General features: G+C 37.7%; 1 protein-coding gene across 19 annotated transcripts in view; it reads left to right on the top strand.

Annotated features, from left to right (window-relative positions):
- The window catches only part of TESK2 (testis associated actin remodelling kinase 2), a 121,276-nt gene that overhangs the window by 53,476 nt on the left and 48,344 nt on the right, over positions 1-19,456 (top strand). For all 19 annotated transcript variants that reach the window (XM_023932505.2, XM_086902188.1, XM_086902190.1 and 16 more), the window contains one exon: positions 14,418-14,539. In XM_023932505.2, coding sequence (XP_023788273.1) covers positions 14,418-14,539 — 122 coding nt within the window. The remainder of the gene's footprint in view (positions 1-14,417; positions 14,540-19,456) is intronic.

Here is a 19,456-nt window from a genome sequence, read left to right as displayed (position 1 = left end):
GCTTGATCTCTGGAACATCTTGTTCTAGGCTGTGGGAGGTTTAAGGGACATTACTGATCTGGTTTTCCCAAAGTGACTCAGTGGGAAGTTTGGGGTTTTTTTGTACTTTGACTTCATTGCCATTCACATTAACATTTCTCTCTGTAATTTTGCAGGCCTTGAGGAATCTAGTGCAGAAATGTTTAATGTCACTTCTGTTGCCTCTTGCTCAGGACTTGCTAACTAGAATAACAGTGCAGAGTAGGAACAGAACAGTAGAGTAAGTAAGGGATTAATTTATAAGATTTCAGACCCAAAAGTAATGAGGGGTGTCTTGACCAAAATAAGAGAATACTTGTATCATGTTGTACTTTGCCTATTATGTCTCACAATTGGTCTCTGTCTGAAAATAAAGGCATTATGGACTTCCCAAACAGCTAAGGCTTGGAAGAGTTACTGGGTCATCTATGCACACTGCCACATCACCTAAGGTCTTTGAATTTTACCAGTAGCTGGAACTTTGTCTAGAGCATATATTGACACCACATACAGCACAAGTATACCTCCCTTGTTGGTTTTTAAATTCAGTTCCAAATTGAAGATGTCAAAGGCAATACCATGCCCTAGTTTTCTCAACAGTAGCATGTAAAACCCATCCTTCAGCTTTGTGTCACCCTCTTATAATGCACATCACTTGTTGCTATCATGGCACATTAGCACCTTATGTTTAATGGGTGTGGACCTCCTGTTCTGTAGCCTTCAATCATTGTTTGCAATGAAGGTTTTCATTTGGGTATGTTGATTTTTGCTCAGATAGATTTAAGATATGAAATGGCCTTCACTTCTTAGTGAAATAATGTGAACAGGGTAATGGTCCAAACTTAAAAGTTTTGGGTTGTCCTGAGTAGCAGCTTCCATCAGGAGGAAGGCAATGCAGAACACTGAGTTAGAGGACACCTTGCTTGGTTCCTCAGGAAACTCCCTGAGGAGATTCCTGTGTCTTGCCCTGCTTTGGTATGTCCAAGTGTATCTTTAGCTGTCTCTGGCCAGTCTGTGACCTGGTTGTAGTCAGTTGTGGCACAGTCAGGTGCCTTACAGGAGTCTATATATATTGCTATTGCAAAACATGTATGCATTTTCCTTAATCAGTTTTATTACCTAAATTGAAAATTATTGTAATTCTAGGCAGGGATGTTATGTTACTACATCCTTAGCTAAGCCAGGCATAAGTATTTCTTTTCCATTCTTGGCAGCTGCTTTTGGCTTGTCCTTTAAACTTCCATTATAAAAGATTCTACAGCTTCCTTTGGTGTGTCCGGGCTATAATTTATTATTTTTAAATTATCCTTTTATAGATAGAACCTCCCAGTTTGAGTTGTTTCTACAGCTGGTCCTTCCTATTTGCTTATTGACTCTACTAGCAACTCATTACTGACAGAGGGTTCCATTTTCCTGTGGCATTTAGTCAGAAGAGTAACATGTGTCTGAGTGTGTGGAAGGAGGGAAATAGATATTTGAGTAGTTATAAAAATGAACATGCAAGGAAGGGAATGCCAGTTCATATTAGAAGGAGAATATGACTACAAAAAGGACATGGAAAAGGTACAGGAAAAAAGGCAAGGGACCTGCTGCTTGGTTTTCAGCCCACGCTCGGCAAAATCCCACTGCAGAAGGTGTTGGAAACAGTGTCTCAGAGTTTGCAGATAACACTTTCCTGGACTGTAATCTTTATTAACTTGAGTTTTATCAGATAAACAAACACTGTAATATTTGAACTGTCAAAGTGTTTTAAATCGAAATGTGAGTCTGTGCATTATTGCTGGTCTTTGCAGGATGGCCAAGAACAGAATAGATTTGGAGCTCCCACCTGCAGAAATGGGGCCTCAGTGCTCTGCTGGGGCTCTACAAGCAAGTTCTTATTCTCCTCTGTGAGTGCCTGTTTGCTGCATAAATGGGATGTCAGTCTTCAAGACTGTCAAGCCAGTACCTTCTCTGCTGAATTCTTTTGAGGAGGAAGTGGCTAATTGTCAGCATAAATCAAGGAGAATCTGGGTATATCAGCTGGAGGCAAGCTTTTCTTAATTCTATCATACCCTTTTCATTATTATTTCAAAGTTCCAGCATAAACACTGACAAGAGGAAGAAGTTTATATTTTTGTTATTACCAAACTAAGATGAATTTGATTCAGTATATCTCTGGCTTTTGCTTATGAACAGTTCCATTACTTTGTCACCAGACTTTAGGCCAATATTACATTCTTCAAGGTGACCTTAATATCACCATAAAGTCACTTAATTGGGAAGAATCCTTGTGTAGAGAAAGATGGAAGGCTAATTGTGGGTAGGTGTCTTTCTTTATGGTAACTGTTGTACATGAGATTTAGAGTTGCTGGAACCATAGCTTGGTTAATGCTATGTGTATATCATGTCCTCAGACTTATAAGGCAGTAACAAGAGTTCTCCTCTTGGCATTAGTACAGTACTGCAGATAATCACACTACATTTTTTTTTTCCTGGGAACTCATTCTTCCCCAGTAGGCATAATTGCTTTCTGCAGGTTTTGCTTAACATCAAGTTTTGGCGTTTTTATTGCTATCTAGGCCTTCCTACCTCACTTTCAATCTTTGTTTTTCTTTGCTTTTTAGATCTGTGGAGTCAAAAAGCATAGAGTGGGAAAAGGTTTCTTGTCCTCTTGCTCTTAATCCTTTTGTTGTGGGGCAAGAGCAGCCATTGTGTGTGGACAGGTACTTAACCTATTCTTTAAAGCTAGTTGTAGAGATTACTGAAGTGGGAGGCACCCAAGAGTTGGCATTTCTGAAGAATCAATTTTGTTGAGCAAGAGAGGAGTGGTTGCATCATAACCACACTGGACTGAAAGGCCTCCAATGGTAGATCAGGTTACTCTGACTTCCTGTGAAGGTGGGGTGCATGGTTAGTCCCTTCTTCACCAGGTTAAGCTGGAAAGGCAGAAGCTCCTGGCGAAGAGATGATACAAATTTACTGAAGATTTTTGAAAGCATCTGGAAGAATTGCTTTCCATCATCAATAAGTGCTTTCCTGATACCTTCTCTATCTAGAATGATTGTCATTTTGTCTTAAGGAACAAAATAGTAACACTCTCAACTTAGGAATTTGAAACACAGCAAAGACATCTTTCTGTGTAACACATAGATTTTCTGGTATTTAGAGTAAAACTATTCTGAGAGCAGCATTGATTAAGTAAACTTTCACTGGAAATCTCAAACCTTTCTCATGCTTTTTCTTTGTCTTTATGGCTTCAGTTTCAAAGTTCTCTCACTTTGTCATGTGCTGCTTTGAACATTTAGAGAAAGGTTTGTACTAAAAAAGGATCTTGTTTGCCTCTGCAATTAGCAACCTGATCAGAGGCCTAAATGTGTCTGAACACAGTTGTTTTTCAAAACTTTGTAAAATGGTATAGGTGAGATCAAACAAGTATCCATGGTATTGGTAGTACTCTTTGATAGGCTTAAAATATATTTTAGTTATTCTGTTAAATATTTATAGGAAATTTTCAAATTGCAGGCTTTAAATACTTTTTCAACATTGGATATTTGACTTTAGTAAAGTTGGAGAACACAAGTTGTTAACTCAGTGTGAACACATGAAGATAAAGAAACAATAAAAATTGGTTTAATAACTAGAGAAGTGATTCAGTGCATTCAGTCTTACTGTGTTTGCTGTATAAAAATTGTCATTACAGTGCATAGACTTATAATAAGGAAATAGTTATTTGAAAGTGCTCTTCAGTGTAATGAGAAAGGCATGATAAAGCCCAATGGCTAAAAGCTGTAATAAGAATTGTGCTTGTTTTAAAAAATTAAGCATCCGTGGCAGGTGCCTCGCCAACCAAAAATTTTCTCTCTCCTCTTGTTTTATTAGTGATATTTGTGGCCATCTTCATTTATTTTTAAATTTTTTTTAGAATGTTCTTGATTAGGTTTGGTAGGGTGTTGAGGAAGTTACAGCTTCCAGCAGTGTAATACCACCAATTTTGGACAGTAATGGTCTAGACAATAGGATTTTTTATTTAACTGATGTGTGGGTTTTTTTCCTCCTTAAACTGCTGTAGCTACTCAGGTGAAATGAGATACTTGCAGGTCATTTTATGACAAATAGTGGCAGAAGCCATCTTCTTAGGAGTAGGGAATGAGTAAATGGATTATCCTGTGTTTTGGTTTTGCAGATGTAGTATTTGATCTTTTAGGCATGAGGAATATGCTTTGTGACTGAAAAGTGAAACCCATTTTACCAGAGCCTATCTTCCCTCACTCAGATGTAGAGTCATTGTTCTTGTCCCTGCCCTTCCTGTGTGATATGATGCCAGTTAGAAAAGCAGACAGCAACTCTTCTTGTCCATGTGTACAGCTTTTGGTCTGATTTTTTAAAAATAGGATTGAATTTTAAGCTGAAAATCTTTTCCTTTTGACTAGTGAAGGAAACTCACCTTACTCAAGGTGACAGAAGTAAGGTATTGGAGGCTAAAGGTCTCTCCTGTGAAGTTACATTGTTAAAACAAGCTACTAATGGTTTGGGAATACAGTCACTGTATTATGTAATCTAGGCAAAAAGGCAACAATGACTCTGGAACTTCACTTCAAACTATGGAATTGCATCAGAGAAGTGATTCTGATCTGTTTCTTTCTATTCTGGTTCTATTCAGGAGTAGGAAGAAGCACTGTTGTGGAACTGAGGCATAAATGCCGATGCTTTCTTAGTCAAAGTAAAAATCTTGCAAATTTGATTTTTCTCACACTGATGTGTGAAGTATCAGTCCTTCGGAGCCTTTTTTTCAGCTGCTAAGATGATTTGTATGGTAACAACTTAACCAGACAGTTGTCTTCCTGTTGCTAAAGTTTTTTTTGCTATTGAGGTGCCAAGCTGCTGTCATCCTAGTCTTTGTCACTTAATTAGCAAATGCTTTTATAGGGCATAGGCTAGAGGGAGAAGTAGCAATAAATAGGCAGTACTCCAATGGATCATTATTATAGGAATTAAAAACCTCATCTGTATTGTTAGTCTTTATGGACTGCATCATGGGATAAAATACTCACTTCCTCTCCACTTAGCAGTTCTGAATTTTTAAGACATTAGCATGTATGGGAAGTGTAGATCACTCTTACTTTTAGCAGAATTGAAAATGCTTTGAAGTAAAAGGTAGAATGGAGGGCTAATTAATACTTGCTATCTGAAACAAGTTCTGCGTTTTTATTAATTTATTTTCTGGATAGAAGTCTTAAGACATGCATGTTACAATAATTTTAAAACATCAGCTGAGGAAACACTGGCATTAAAGGAGAACCAGGCAGCAGATTTAATGAAAGCCTTGTCTTTTGTAGTGGTGTTGAAATATTTAAAGAAAATTTTCAAAACTTTACTTCTATAATGCTTCTTCCTAGAGTCCTGCTTGGCATCACTACAGTAAAGTCTAGAACTCTACTGAGTAATACAAATTAAAACACTTATCACTTTCTCTGAGTCAGATAACTTCTCTGTTGAAGAAAGAAATTTTAGAAAATAAGATAGAACTATGAATGTTTGATGACTAAAAAGCCAGAATAAAAAAAATCACTAAAACAAACTTGATGTTAAAGAATACTGAGTAAAAAAAAAAAAAGGAACATAGTTTAATGTAAATTTGTCCATTTTGAAATGTATTTTTCACCCGTTTTAAAACTTGGCCTCTCCTCAGCCTTGCTGAAGAGCTGATACATGCAATATCCGAGGTAAGTCTTTGTTGTCCTAACAAACAGAGAGAACACTCACAAATTCTGTCAACAGTAAAACACTGATACTGTAACAAGCACCTTGCAATAGGAGATAACTCCCATTTGGATTTTGTGTTTAGTACAGTAACTGCTGTAGTTCAGAGTCCTTTGGGCCTTTGATTTTCTTCTGTAGGAAAAGTGCCAATCTGAGTATCGTTGTGCAGTTTTCCCAGGGCAAAACAGGTGGCAAGATTCCCTTGGCATTGAAATGTCTGTGTGCTTTTTGTCTTGTTTTCCATAATAATTTCTCAAGCACGGTTAAATGAGATCTGTTTAGTTTTCTGTTCTGGATGGAGATGTGCTGGGTTGGCAGCTCTGGGATTTTCTGTGTTTTGCCAGCTGGCAAACATGCACATTTGTGTAAGCTCATTCATAGCTGATACTGAGAGACAGGTGCTGATTTACTGTTCTTCAAATAACTGTGCTGGCATATGTCCAGTAATAACATGACTGTGCCTAGAGAACAAGAGTGCATCACTTAAAATCTTTGTGAGATGCCTCTGAGGCACCTCTCTGGACTCTTATTTACTGGTATTTGCAGCAGGGGAAAGTTAAATATATTTCAGTGATGGATTTCACTGCCTGTGCCTAGGGAGCATCTGTGATGTTAATACACACAAATACATAGGTGTTACTGCCTAATATGAAAAGTAAAAGTGAGAACTGCAAACTACTATTGTTGGCACTAACAAAAAGATGCTCACAGTCTCAGATCCATTGGGAATGCTTCTCAGTAGCTCCTTAACAGCTTTTTGAAGTGATTAGAGAAAGGAAGTCCAAAGCCTGTATTAGAGGGCTTCTTTTAATTTTTCCTGCTGTGTTTGTTGGTATTCTGTATGCAAGTGATCGAAAACTTCTTCCCAATACATGTTGAGGCTGTTTCCAAATTGTAGGAACCCTTTTCTTCCGTCCACGTGCTTCCAGTGTCTGAGAGTCGCCGCAGCTGTTGACCCTCACTGTGCTTGGCACAGCCTGGGAGCGCTCTGGGGTGGCTACAGGGCTCTTTGCGCTGGCAGCAGCTCTGCAAGGCGGGGGCCCTGTGATGGTCCGGTAGCATTAGGGGTTGAGGAGAGGACAGAGCTCTGAAACATCCGCTGGAGTGATCGATACCGAGACAGTGTTGCTTTGTTAACTAATCCGGAGCTGACAATGTGTCTAACACTGACTCACTGGTGTTGCTTTGTAACATTCACTTGAGCTGCCTGCAGTTAAGTCCAGCAAATCCAATTCTTGCACTTCCTAGCGTTTGCAGGCCATGATGAGACATAAGAAATTGCATGGCATATTTAGTTAGCTACTTGTGTGAGAACCTAATTCTCAAAAAGAGCAGTTTCAGGAAGGCTTAAATAACAAGAAATGACATGGGATTTTTTTTTTTTTGTTTTGGTTGTTACCTAAGAGTTCTTAACTGTAAATTTATAAAAGCTGAATCTTCAAGCAAAAAAAAATGTGTCTTCTTCCTGCCCCTTGCTCTCTTCTTATTTGTGGTTGTAATCAAGTGCAAAGTGCTGTGATTATAATAGCAGAAGTTGTATGTCAGTGGGCTCTGTTCTGAAAGGTAAGACAGACTTCCTTCCTTACTCATGCATAGTAATGCTTATTTGAAAGATTTGTAAAGGAAATTATTTCTGCCCCAAACAGGACTTTGTGTCTAGGCTCCCTTAAAATTTTGAAAAGAAACCTCACAAATGTGTTTGAATACCAATGATGGGATTACTGGTGTAGTGTGGGGACTGCATGCTCAGTGCCAAACTGTTCATGTACTGTAAAAGTTAGAAGATCAATTTCTGTATCAGGAAAGCTCAGTCCAAAGTATTGTTTTTCTTCAAAAACATCTGCAGATTATGTAGGTATCATTATCTTTCATAAGGATAAACCCATAGTAACATGGGAAATATGTAACCATAAGTATTTAAAATTACATGGGAAAATAGGAACACAGACACAGTATCTGATTATATATTATCTTTGGATGTTATAGCAGTCATTTGCACATGTCAATTGTCCAGTTTTATCCAGGCAGGTAGATAATCTCACTTCAATTTTATAAAAGTTAGGTAACAAAAGAAAGAAAGTAGCATGCTCAGAGCTTCTCAGTAAGCTGAGGATAGCTAACATTGAAAATTAGTAACAAGCTCTCAGTTATGAACTTCAAACTCATTATTTCTTTTTCTTTCCTGACCATGATATTACTCAGGTATAAAGTACATGGCAGGGCTGTTTACTGAGGTTGTGGTAAAACAGTGCTCGCCCAGTGTCCCTGTTCCATGTCCTGGATTGAAGAGGAAAGTTTATATGGTTGCATTCTGCTGAACTGGCTACAAAATCAGTCAACTTCCCCACCCTGGGCTGTGCCTGTTTATTTCTCATCTCAAACTGTGGAACAATAGTCCTCTGATGAATTTGTGCTTTCTCTCAAAATAACACTGTAGTCTCTTTTTGCCTTTATGGCTTGACTGAGATCAAGTTAATGGCAGAGATATGTGCACAGATAATAATAAATGGTTTGTTTAAAATAAAAGGGTGCTCTATTTTGGGCCCTGGTTCTACATTACAACGGGCAGTGAAGAAAAACAAAATACAAAAGAAAAATTGAGGGTTTTTTGGCACACAAGTGGATTTACAGAGTATCAGTGGTCTTACTAATTAGAAAGTCACTTTATTAGTTTGGGAAAAAAATATGGAGAATTTGTTTGACTGTAGGTGTGGAATATTTTCTTTGCCGAATTGGTGGCACTAGAAGTTACTAAAGTTATCAAATTTGGACCTTTGTTTGACTAATACTGAGCTTTTGTGCTGAAGAGAAAATGGTAAAGTCCCCAGCTTTTTCTGTGTATTTCTCTCAACTCTTTTTAGTATTAGAAATTAGTAGAATCGCAATTACTGACAGGCTTTTGAAAGGTTTTGGGGGTTTATTTTGTGCTTAGTTTCTGCAGATCTTCTGAACCTGTGCTAAAGCTCTTGTAATGCATGCTGACTAGTTTTGTTTGGCAAAGTTTTGTTGCATTTGGCTTGTCTCTCTCTTGCTGCAAGAAGTTGTAGTAAAGCAACATTCTGTATTACTACTCTGAAAATAGCCACAACCCATCTGACTTTCTGGCATCAACATAGCAGCTTAGTATTATCTGGACTGGTGTATTTCTTTCAGCTTCTATTTGTCACTGGAAATTTTCCTAGTGATATGAAATTTTTGACTTGATATAGGCATCACTACTATGAATATGTGATCTGACAGTGGGTATATTTTAATGTTAAGAAAAACATTTCAGATTACAGACTTATAAGCACTGTGATCTGAGCTGAAGAACAGGTTTATCTTCTTTGCTGAAGGGATCTTTTTTCAATCAGATATAGAGTTTAGGCGTTCTTCTAGCACTTTAGTCCTCGAGGCATGAATATATGTCACTATCAGCATCATGACTCGGTGGCTTGACTGTGAGACTTGGATAAAATACAGCTGGCCTTATTTTTTTTTTTAAGATTTCTTCTGCTGTCACAGCAAGGAAGTAGCCTGTTTTTGAGAGAAATTTTGTGTCAGAGCCAAATTGCTGGTCTGCTTCCCTGTGAAAGACTTCTTTTCTATTATTTAGTAGGCACTCTTATGATGAAGCCTTTTCTCTTTAACAGTGATTTCTTCTCTCATGTGCCTCACAAGCTTTATTGTTAATTCAGTCAATCAAAATTAAACTGTGTAGCACTTTTAGTGCAAATGACCTAGAATGTTAGCTAAGGGAATGTCTTCATCTCTTGTCATCAGAGAGAATATACTTGTAAATCAAATGAAGTCAGAGAAGCAAACTCATGGAAGGTAAAATATTTGGACCAGAAGGGACTGCTTTTAAAAGAGTGCTTTGTATACATAGCAGCAAAGGTAAAGGTAAAATGGCTAGATGAAGACAAAGGTGTTTAAAAGAATGAACAAAAAATTATTGTGTGTGTTAGAGCAGCAACATGATTTCATAGAGTAGGCTATATAAGTAAAGATATGTAAGTGTATTTAAGCAGTGAGGCTGGATGCCGAAAGAGGGGAAGGTAAGGAAAAACTGGAAAGTGGTTAAAGGAAGTTTTAGAAGAGAACTGTGACAAAATATTTCCAGCTATGTAGTGAAGATTTGGAAAATAATGAAAATGCAATGAAAAACTAAGAGCACAGCTGAAAGCTGTGTTGGCAGATATACAATATCAGTATAAGGAAATGTTCTTCAGATGTTTATTCCAGGGCCACCTGGAAAGGTGCAGTCAATACAGATTGAAAAGGCCTTGTGAAAGATGAAATTAGGCTAGATTTCAGCTATTGCTTAAAAATACCTCCCCTTCAGTCCAGCAGAAAGTGGAAGTAATATAAATGTTTGGATTTTCAGAGAATCATGACAGAGGTATATGACATAATAGATAAATAATAATCTAAATGATACTTGATTTTTTAATAATCAAGAACTTTACAGAACTAGTGAGCTGAACATTAAACCCACCAATTTTTGCATGATAATCTCACGAACTTTATATAGTGACTGCTTCTCTGGAATGTGAGCCCTGCTCAATCACCATTATGAGATATCCTTTAAATGCATCACTATTTCTTTACCTGTATCCATGACTTCCTCTACTTCCCACTTCCTTCTGAAGAAAGGGGTAAGGATCAGAACATGATCTGATGGGAGCAGAACCACGCAGGTAACCATAGCCAGGTCAAAGTCCAAAGTACTTCGGCCCTAGGAGAATCAGTGCAAAGGGACAGTTTAACTGCCTGTCAGCAATAAAACAGGGAGGCAATATCTAGTTACTGTGACCCTGGAGATGGAGTCACACACATAGGTGAGCACGCTGAGAAGCTGGAAGTGTGGACAAAGCAGCTGTAGGATTGTCAGAATGTTTCTAAGCAGAGATGCCATGATCCAGACATTGCTGAAGGTTTTTGAGTCTGATATGCAGGGGGCCGTAATTAATAATAATGTCCACAGCTTAAAAAAACTTCACAGCAATCTGCAAGTTGCATCAGTGAGAGGTTTGAATTGCATGAGGCCCTGTTTATGTTGGGTATACAGGCATATGCCTGAGGCAAACTGCCTTGTAAACAAATGTTAAATTGGATCAGCAGTATTGCCAAAATATTTACTTGTTTTCCTTCTGGAGTCAGGTGGCTGAAACATCTCTTCTATGTTTTTATGGCACAGAGGTGGCCTGAAAGGAGAAGAAAGATTAAAACTAAATAGTTTTGCAGGGCTTTGGCAAGGCATGCCAGGATAGACACATATTTTGTCTAGGGTATGATCGATAGGTAAGTAGGCACAGAGGGCAGAGCTGACGGCTCCTTCCATGTTGATAATGCAGAATTTGACAGAACCTGTCAGTTCCTTGTTGTCAATTTGTTCTTGCCAGAGAAATGCTATTTGCCAGTTGTGCTTCAGAGGAGAGAACATCATTAGTCTTAGGTATATTCCATGTGATTAGCATTGTTCTCCATAATTTATAAACTGATACTTGATTTTATTCATGGTATTGAGTATTGTCCTCTTGAGAAAGATGCTCTCAACTCCAGTTCTGCTTCTTCCTCCTTGCTTAAAGGATACCTAGCGAGAGAGGAAGAGTCCCTTTTTTCCTCATCTCTTCTTTGGTTTGATTAGGAATTTTGCTGTTCTGTCAGATCTTGCAGAAATACATCCTCCAACATCAGAACAATATACAGAACTTCAAATAAAATTGCTGATGTTACCTTACTGTGTCCCTTTAAGTGAAACACACCATAGTTCAATGTTGGGTACTATTTAGAGACCAGGTAATTGAACAGAATATGCTGCTCTATGTCTAAGAAACTCTGGAAATTTTCAAGCACAGGAAAATTGATTTTATGAAATAAAAAAGAAAAGCCTACTGACCTTGCCACCAAACCTTGTTCAGTCTGTCAAGTCTGGAAAGACTGCAGGATGGCCTAAAACAAAGAATGAAAACTTTTGTCTTTGCAAAAGCAACTCAATTTTCTTTTGATGTGCAGTTAGTACTGTGAACAGTCAGACCTTTGAGAAGCAGTTGTTGGCCATTTGTTGTTGTATATCAGACCTGAATATCCAGGAAGCATGCAGGACACAGTGACCAAAAAAGTTACCTACCTTCTTTTCTGAGCTCTCCTTAGCTTAAGAAAAGCAGTCAGAACAAACGAGGTCCTATGATAAATTCTATATTTACCTCAGAGTTGAGGCAAAAGAGCAGGAAATTTTGGCATGAAACTGAGTGAATTATAGAAATAGGCAAAAAATTGAGAGGTAGCTGGCAGAGTTAATGAGAAGACAGATACTGTTTAAGACCACATTCCATCTGAGTCCCTGATCACCTTCTACCTGTATTCATTCCCTTTTGGCAGACCTTGAAGCTTCTCTGTTGATGGAAAGCTCATTTCTGAGGAGGTTCTGTTGAGAGCATCTCTGACTGTAGGAATTAAGTTACTTCAAATCTTTTCCTGTTCCCTGAAAACCCCAAATTACTCCACCACAACACCCAAGATTCCTAATCTTTGTCTCAGAGGAAGTGTGTTGATTTAGCTGCTGCTGTGTATAGGTTCAAAGCATAGTCCTTTTTTCTTTATTTAAATTTACATTGTTGAAGTTTTCTAAGTCTGTGAAAACATTTTAAATTTTTTCCCTTCACCCAAGCCATTACTTCTTGTCAAACCAAGGTATATCTAAAATATGTTTTAAAAGTCTCTGTGTAGACATGGACCTGTCCAACTTAGTTTGTTCATTCAAATTGGCTGGGTAAAATTAAAAATTAATGAAAGTACACAACTGACACAAGAAACCTGGCAAGTAATGATAAACCTCATCAACTTAACATGCAATCATCCTGCTTAAAACCAATAAGCATGCTAAACAGGCAAGACAGGTTGCGTTGAGAATGATTCTAGATTATCTTGTTGAAATGCACTCCAGTGTAGTTTGACCAGTTTTATTTTAAAACCACTATTACCACAGAAAGGAGGAGTCCCATGCTTGTGAACTTGCTGTTGGTTTCTACTCAGTACTGGTTTCTATATCCTTCTCCACCCCCTTTCCCTGATCCTTCTTGCACTGGGATTACTGGGTGACTGTAGGTGAGGCATTTGAGGAGCTCATGTACATAAGCAGGGGGGAAGCAGGAGGAAAAGCATCTGAGGGCTATTTTTCTACTCAGTGCCTCGATATTGTTTACCACACTCACCTGTGATGTTTCCAGTGCTATCCTATACTTGAAACTAGGATGGGAAGAGGCAACTTAGAAGTGTTAAACCAGACACACACCTGAAATATGATGCCCTTTCTTCCCTGTACATCCCCTGTGCTGAATTCATGGGCTTTGTGTCTAGATGAGGATGTTTAGCTGAAATATGCTCGCCCCTTGTTCTTGCAGATAGTGGTATGCAAATAAAACTTGAATATAGGCACTACTTGCTGCCTCAGAGCTACCAGGGAGCCTTACCTTTTGTCTTGATACCCATACCTTATTTTCTTCTTACACTTGCTTATCATGGGTTCAGCTGTTCTTTCTGTAATTAACATATCACAGCTAAAGGAGCCTCTTACTGGAAAAGATGAACAGTCTTCTGGAATAAAAGTGGACAGGCTGCTGTTGTTTAAAATGTAGGTAGTTTGTATGTACCTAAATCACAATGTTGATTTAAGTTTTAAATTAGAAAGCTGATGAGTCTTAAATTCCTGGAACACAGACCATCCTAAGCTAATCTCCATAAAGATGAATAAATTTGCCATGGGGGTAATTCAGTGTTTTGAGGAATACACATTTTCTATTTTTGAGCTTCAGATACTGATGCAGGAAGAAAATAGGAACTGAATTTCCATGAATACTACTAGTATGTGTGTGGGAATTCCCAAACTTCAAGGAAATTCAAAGAATTGGCAAGCCCTATGCTATTGTGACAACTCCTTTCTAATAGTAGCGCACATCTACATAGCACTTGACAGATGGGCTAGTTTGAGTACCAAGTTAAAAATGGCCACATTCCTGAATTTCTGACTAGAGAAAGTCACACTGAATGAGGTGCTGGTGCTGCGCAGTTGCCAGAGAAATCCTCTTTTTCCTGCTGATGCTCTACAGCCACTACTGACACCCTGTGTGAGGTGATCCCCTGTGCAGGATCCTCTCTGCTTTGCAGCAGGGGTTGGCAGCAGTGCTTTCAGTCAGGGGATGTGGAAGCTGGATCATATTGTTTACTTCTGAAAATAGACTGAGTACCTCCAAAATCTGCCCCATAGCTGTAAGCAACAGGTCCTTGTATAACACATTCCGTGAATAATGGCAGCAACCACTTCAAGGGGGGAAAAAAGGATATGGGTGGAATAAAGGTAAGTTTCATAGGTCTTGGAGTGGGAAACTTTTTCTCTGTGGACAAGCAGATGGCTTCCTTCACTGGAACTAAGAAGCTGATACTTGGGGTTTTTTCAGCTTCTCAAGCTTTCTGTCATCATGAATTGCAAGAGAAGAGCAAAATGCCATTTCACATTTGCATAGTATGCTTATAGAAGGTAATCTCTGTGATAAAGAATGCAGAAATTGATGTATGGATCACTTTTGTCATGAAGAATCTCTATACTGCACTACAACAATACTGGTTCTTCAGTCTTTCATTTAATATCCTTACCATTTTTTGCTTCTATCCAATAGGTAAGGCACAGAACTTCAGACCAGGTAATGGCTTTGAAGATGAACACATTGAACAGCAACAGAGCAAACATGCTGAAAGAGGTTCAACTTATGAATAGACTCTCACATCCGAACATCTTAAGGTACACTAGCTTTTTTCTGAATCATACAGAGAGATTTAGTAGGGCTCTCCTCTTTCCAATTTTTCTTTAGTTATTTTATGTTCTAGGTTTATCCGTTGTGAATGTGTTAGGATCAATTCCTAATTTAATAGATGAATGGTAGAAAGAAGAAAAGACTTAAGAGAAAAAAACCAAACATGGACACAATTTTGGTATCTGGAGTTTGCCAGTAATGAGTAACTTTTGTCAGAGAAAAACAAGTGTTCACATTATAAATTTCTGATGGATCAATAAAGTGATATGAAGAGTGAAATTTGGCTTCTTTTTATGAATTTAAGTTGTTGCAAATTTAATACTACTCAACTAACTTACGGTTACTAATCTTAAAATTAAACAATGTAAAGTGTCGTAGCTGTTTCTTATTCTTAGGTCTGCTTCCTAGTTTTTAGGATTTTCTTATTGCAGTGTTTCAAGGTGGGATAAGAAGAACTGAAGAAAAGAAGCTAGAGTTGAACTAATCTAATTTATATTCTCGTGGAAGGACACTAGTAGTTCTTGCTTTGCATTAGATTGCTGCATGCAAATCCAAAAGGTTCCAATGTGTATCGTGTTGTTTCTTGAACCATATTAGTCTTGGTTTCTCTTCTATGGTGATGTGACAACCAATTAACATAGCTGGCAGAAGCCATAACATTATGAAATTTAAAGATGTGACAACAGTGTACCAAATGACCAGTTCTCCCAAGCTGCTGTTGCACACCTGGAGTCCATTTCTGATCTCAGCTCTGTTTGAAAAGTTTTGGAGACACAGTGAACTCTGTTACTTAATTTCCTTTTCTTTGCCATTCTGTTATGTAGTACAGACATAATACTGATTCCTAAAATCCTTAATAACCAGTTTTTCTGGCCTTGAAACCTATCTCAGTCTTCATCAACTGAATTGTAATAATATTATCCTTTGTGTTTCCTTCAGTATTTATGAGGACACATGTCAGAAGCATTTGAAATATCTGTAAGGAGCATTCCATTAATTCATGTCTGTTTTCTATTAGTCTCTTGTAAAACCTCAAAAACTTAAAGCATTATTACTCATAGTAAATTGTGTTGGTTTTATCATAATATATTTATTCAAGTGTTGTATTTATCCCTAAAAACAATTCCTAGTCTGTTTTCTCTGCTCCAAGGTGAGGTACGTCTGTGTTGTTGTTATTTTTTTTTTTTTTTTTTTTAAATTATATCATCTATCTGGTTATTTAGATTTCAGGATCATTATTTGTGTCTTATATTTATCCCCCACATCTTTTCCTTAATTTTTTTTCTGAATCCTGTGATAAGCAGTGTATCACCCTGGGGACTGATAAAGCTGCTTTTTTAGTAAGGTTTGTGGAAAGAAAATAAGATTGGCATTGTCAGAATCATCAATTCAGTATGCTTCATCAGTTTCTTTTGTGTCATTGGTAAGTCTTATTTAAAAAAAAAAAACTAGCTCTACAGCTCTCTTAAAAATCAAGAATTTAATTTGGGTTGGGATGAGGGAAAGTAGGAAATGGGTATATATTGACAGGCCAGAAGCATTCAGTTGTACCTAAATGTAACCCTGTCCCCTCTTGAATGGAATTACATAGGTGTTGCTGAGAGCAAAAATAATTGTGCTCAGTCCTGAATAATTGCTGAAATTTAGGTGTCTCATGAAGTAAAAGAGATCATATTTGTGATGTATTGCTCCCCTCTGGCCTTAGAGCCTATGAATAATTTGAAGTCAGCAGTGTTACACAGATGGTCCCGAAGGAAGAGCAATAATATATTGATTTATGTATGAAGCAGAAAAGGAATTTCATTTGTTCTTCCAGTTATTACCAGAGATTGACAGAGAAAGCTTTTTCTTTTTGTGCTCAAGTAAGCAGTTATGAGTGAATACATCAGAAATAAATTACTTAAATAGAAAGGGTCTATCTTTGCACAGTTTGTTTAGAAGAGTAAACTGCATTTGATTTATGAATTGCTTGATTTGAGGCTTCTTCAAAAAAAAGTAGACTCTGGTAAAAAATAGTGCCTTTTTCTTATCTGTTAGGTAAGTCCCCTTGCTACAAGGAGCAGAGTTTTTCCTACAGGCAGTGCAAATAAGGAAACCGTATTTAGTTGTAGTTGTTTTTTTATTGAATTACAATACACAATAAAACTACTACTTTTGTGAAGGAGATAACTTGATGGTTTTGTGTGTTAATGATGTGTCGTTTAAGTTTTTGTTTAAATTTTACTGCAGTATTTCCAATTTCTTTGTCTGGGAGATTTTGCCCCTCTTAAATGTTACCTGCCTATGTATCTGTATATACCTGTATATAAATACACACATGCAAGCCTCTCTATTTAGATTTCATAAACATATAAATCCTTGGTGCTTCTACTAGTCTTGTGAAACAACCCATTTCCCACTTTAGAAACACATAAAAAAATAATTAATAGTAATTTGCGCTTGAAGTGGTGAGAGGTTGTGTTGCTTGTTTGACAACATTGTGCTGTCAGATAAGAGCAGCTGGATATGCTCTTATTGCTGAGAAGTTTTTATGAAAATGTTCTGCTGCAATGTGTTCCCATTGAAACATTTTCTGGGATTATTCTTAGAAATTTTAAGCTTGTATTAGTATTTAAAGGGAACATCCTCCTCAAAGAAGTTCTAATATATAACTTTTCCATGGGCTATGAGCTATCTCAGGTTGCTGTTAAATATTTTCTTGGCTTAATTTCTTTCCTTTGAAGTTCTTCTATCTTACTGAGTGAGGTGTTTTGTGACTAGCATCAAGTTCACTTCTCTATTGATTAGCCATTGGATCTCCTCCACATGCCTTGAAGGTGTCCTCTGATTTTTACATAATATATCTCTGAGCTTCTTCATCTTCTCTGAGCTCTGGGACTGCCTACTGTTAACTTCCACTGTAAACAAGTTTCTTTTCTTCCTGTTGCTAGCCAGTATGGATAGTAATGGATTCTTAGGCTGAAATGTTGGGATCATATTGTGCAGTGGTTAATTGAAGCAGGTGAGGGCTGCGAGGTGCTCTGCTATCAAATGGTGTGTAAAATTATGAAACTGGATAAATACTCACAGCCTCCAAAATGTGCTCTCAAACCATTTTAACATATATAGGATAGCAAGTTAATGTTTTAGAAAGCAAATGTCAGATTCAGCCATGAGGCATTTATTTTAGTACACTACAACTTCCTTAAACTGGGAGTGTGGTTGTGTTTTTGAACATCCTGATGTGTAATACCTCAAATTTGTTATTGAATCAGTGTTTCTGTCTGCAAGCTCTTCTGTTGTTTATATAGTTAAGTGTCATGGAAGGGAGAAGAGGTTCTTCCTTGTAGTGCATTTGGCAGCCCAGGATCATCATTTTCCTTTGGGTAACTAAAAGGACCATCCCTTTGCCAGTGCTCTAAAATATATAGCAACTTTTTACAAGCTGTCAGTTCCAATGTGCCCACAGTTAACTTCAAGATGTTATTGTGAAGATTTTGGTATTTTTGCTGTTGATTGCTCAGATGTGAATAATTAATACTGCTGACTATTTGAAACTACTTTTGCTTCTGTGCTGTCCATATCAACTCCTTTTCAGAATTACAAATGCATTTTGAGGTTTCTATCCAGACTGCGGTCGCTCTTCTGGAGTGGGAGTTTGTCAGTAGTTCCTGACTTCCTTCCATTCATTAGCTCTGTAGAGAGTACTTAAAGGCAGGTCTGTGTTTTTACCTTACAGATACTTTTGTACATCTATAGGACATGGAATTGGGTCAAGGTATTTCAGTTTCTCTTGGTGAGTTTCAGTTTTACTTGGTGAAGTACTGTTCTGGGTGTTTAGGCTTTAAAAACAACAGGCTGTATTTGCTATGGAGTGAAAGGCTAATTTTAAATCTCATTTCAGTATGTCTACACTCAAATTCTGTTCTTGGCTGATATAGATCCATCTTGATTAGAAGAGAGATGTAAGTGAAGAGCTTAGTTTTCACTTACCAAGTCCGCAGTAAGTCTACCGTCCCCATGGTAGGATCATAAAGATTCCAGTGGTCAAATATATGTGTATATGTAAGTTTCTAATGTATTTTCCATGAAGAAAATGAGAGACTGCTCTCTATTAGGGGATTTATTTTGGCAAAAAATGGAACTTCTTTTTCAGTCTGTTAAGGATATTTTAGAATAGAAGACTCCAACTCTTGTGGCTACACAGGCATGATGGTAAAAAATAGGGGATTTGGGAGTTGTTTTTGTCTCCCTTCCTCTTGTTTCCTATTTCAGCTAGCAGATGTGATTCTAGAGGCAGAGTAGGTGTTAACTGCAATGTAGTAACTTCTTGTTCAGTCACTGTCTGGTGTTTATAACAAACTATGTATGAGAGCTGCTTATCTTTCTGGTTTGCTGTTTTTTCCCCTGGGTCCAGGTTGGGGACATTTTAGGAGTGGACAGGGCAAAAGCAGACAAATGGTGATCAAGGAGGGTTTTCTTCTGTTTCTACCATCAACCTCATTTCCTATCTCCATTTCACTCCTGCCTACAAGTTAAACACGGAGAGTTAAAATGCTTTTCTACCTCTGATCTACATTTCTTCCTGCCTTGGATGTGGGATGTGCTGGTTTTATCATAGCTTCCCTCAGACAGATGGTGAGAGAAGGTGTGGAAAAGTGAGCTGAGGTTGGGGTTTGTACCATGTGATGTTTACTATAGCCACTTTAATACAGGTTAACTGATATATGGCAAGACTGTAATTGCTGGGGTTAGGGAAAACAGGGGTTTGGAGCATTTCTCCACTTCCTTATTAGCTTGTGTCCTATTTAAAGTGCAGTGCTGTTCAAGGGTTGGGTTAGATCAAGTACCATGGCTATGAAAGTTCTGGTGTATGTAGATGTGTTTTACCATTTTGTTACTTTTCTGAATACTGGTGTGCTGCT

Source organism: Cyanistes caeruleus, chromosome 9 (assembly GCF_971803275.1).
Source record: "Cyanistes caeruleus chromosome 9, bCyaCae1.hap1.1, whole genome shotgun sequence".
NCBI classification, from domain to species: domain Eukaryota; kingdom Metazoa; phylum Chordata; class Aves; order Passeriformes; family Paridae; genus Cyanistes; species Cyanistes caeruleus.
Note: the sequence above shows the minus strand (reverse complement) of the source record. Positions and strands in the feature narration are given on the sequence as shown.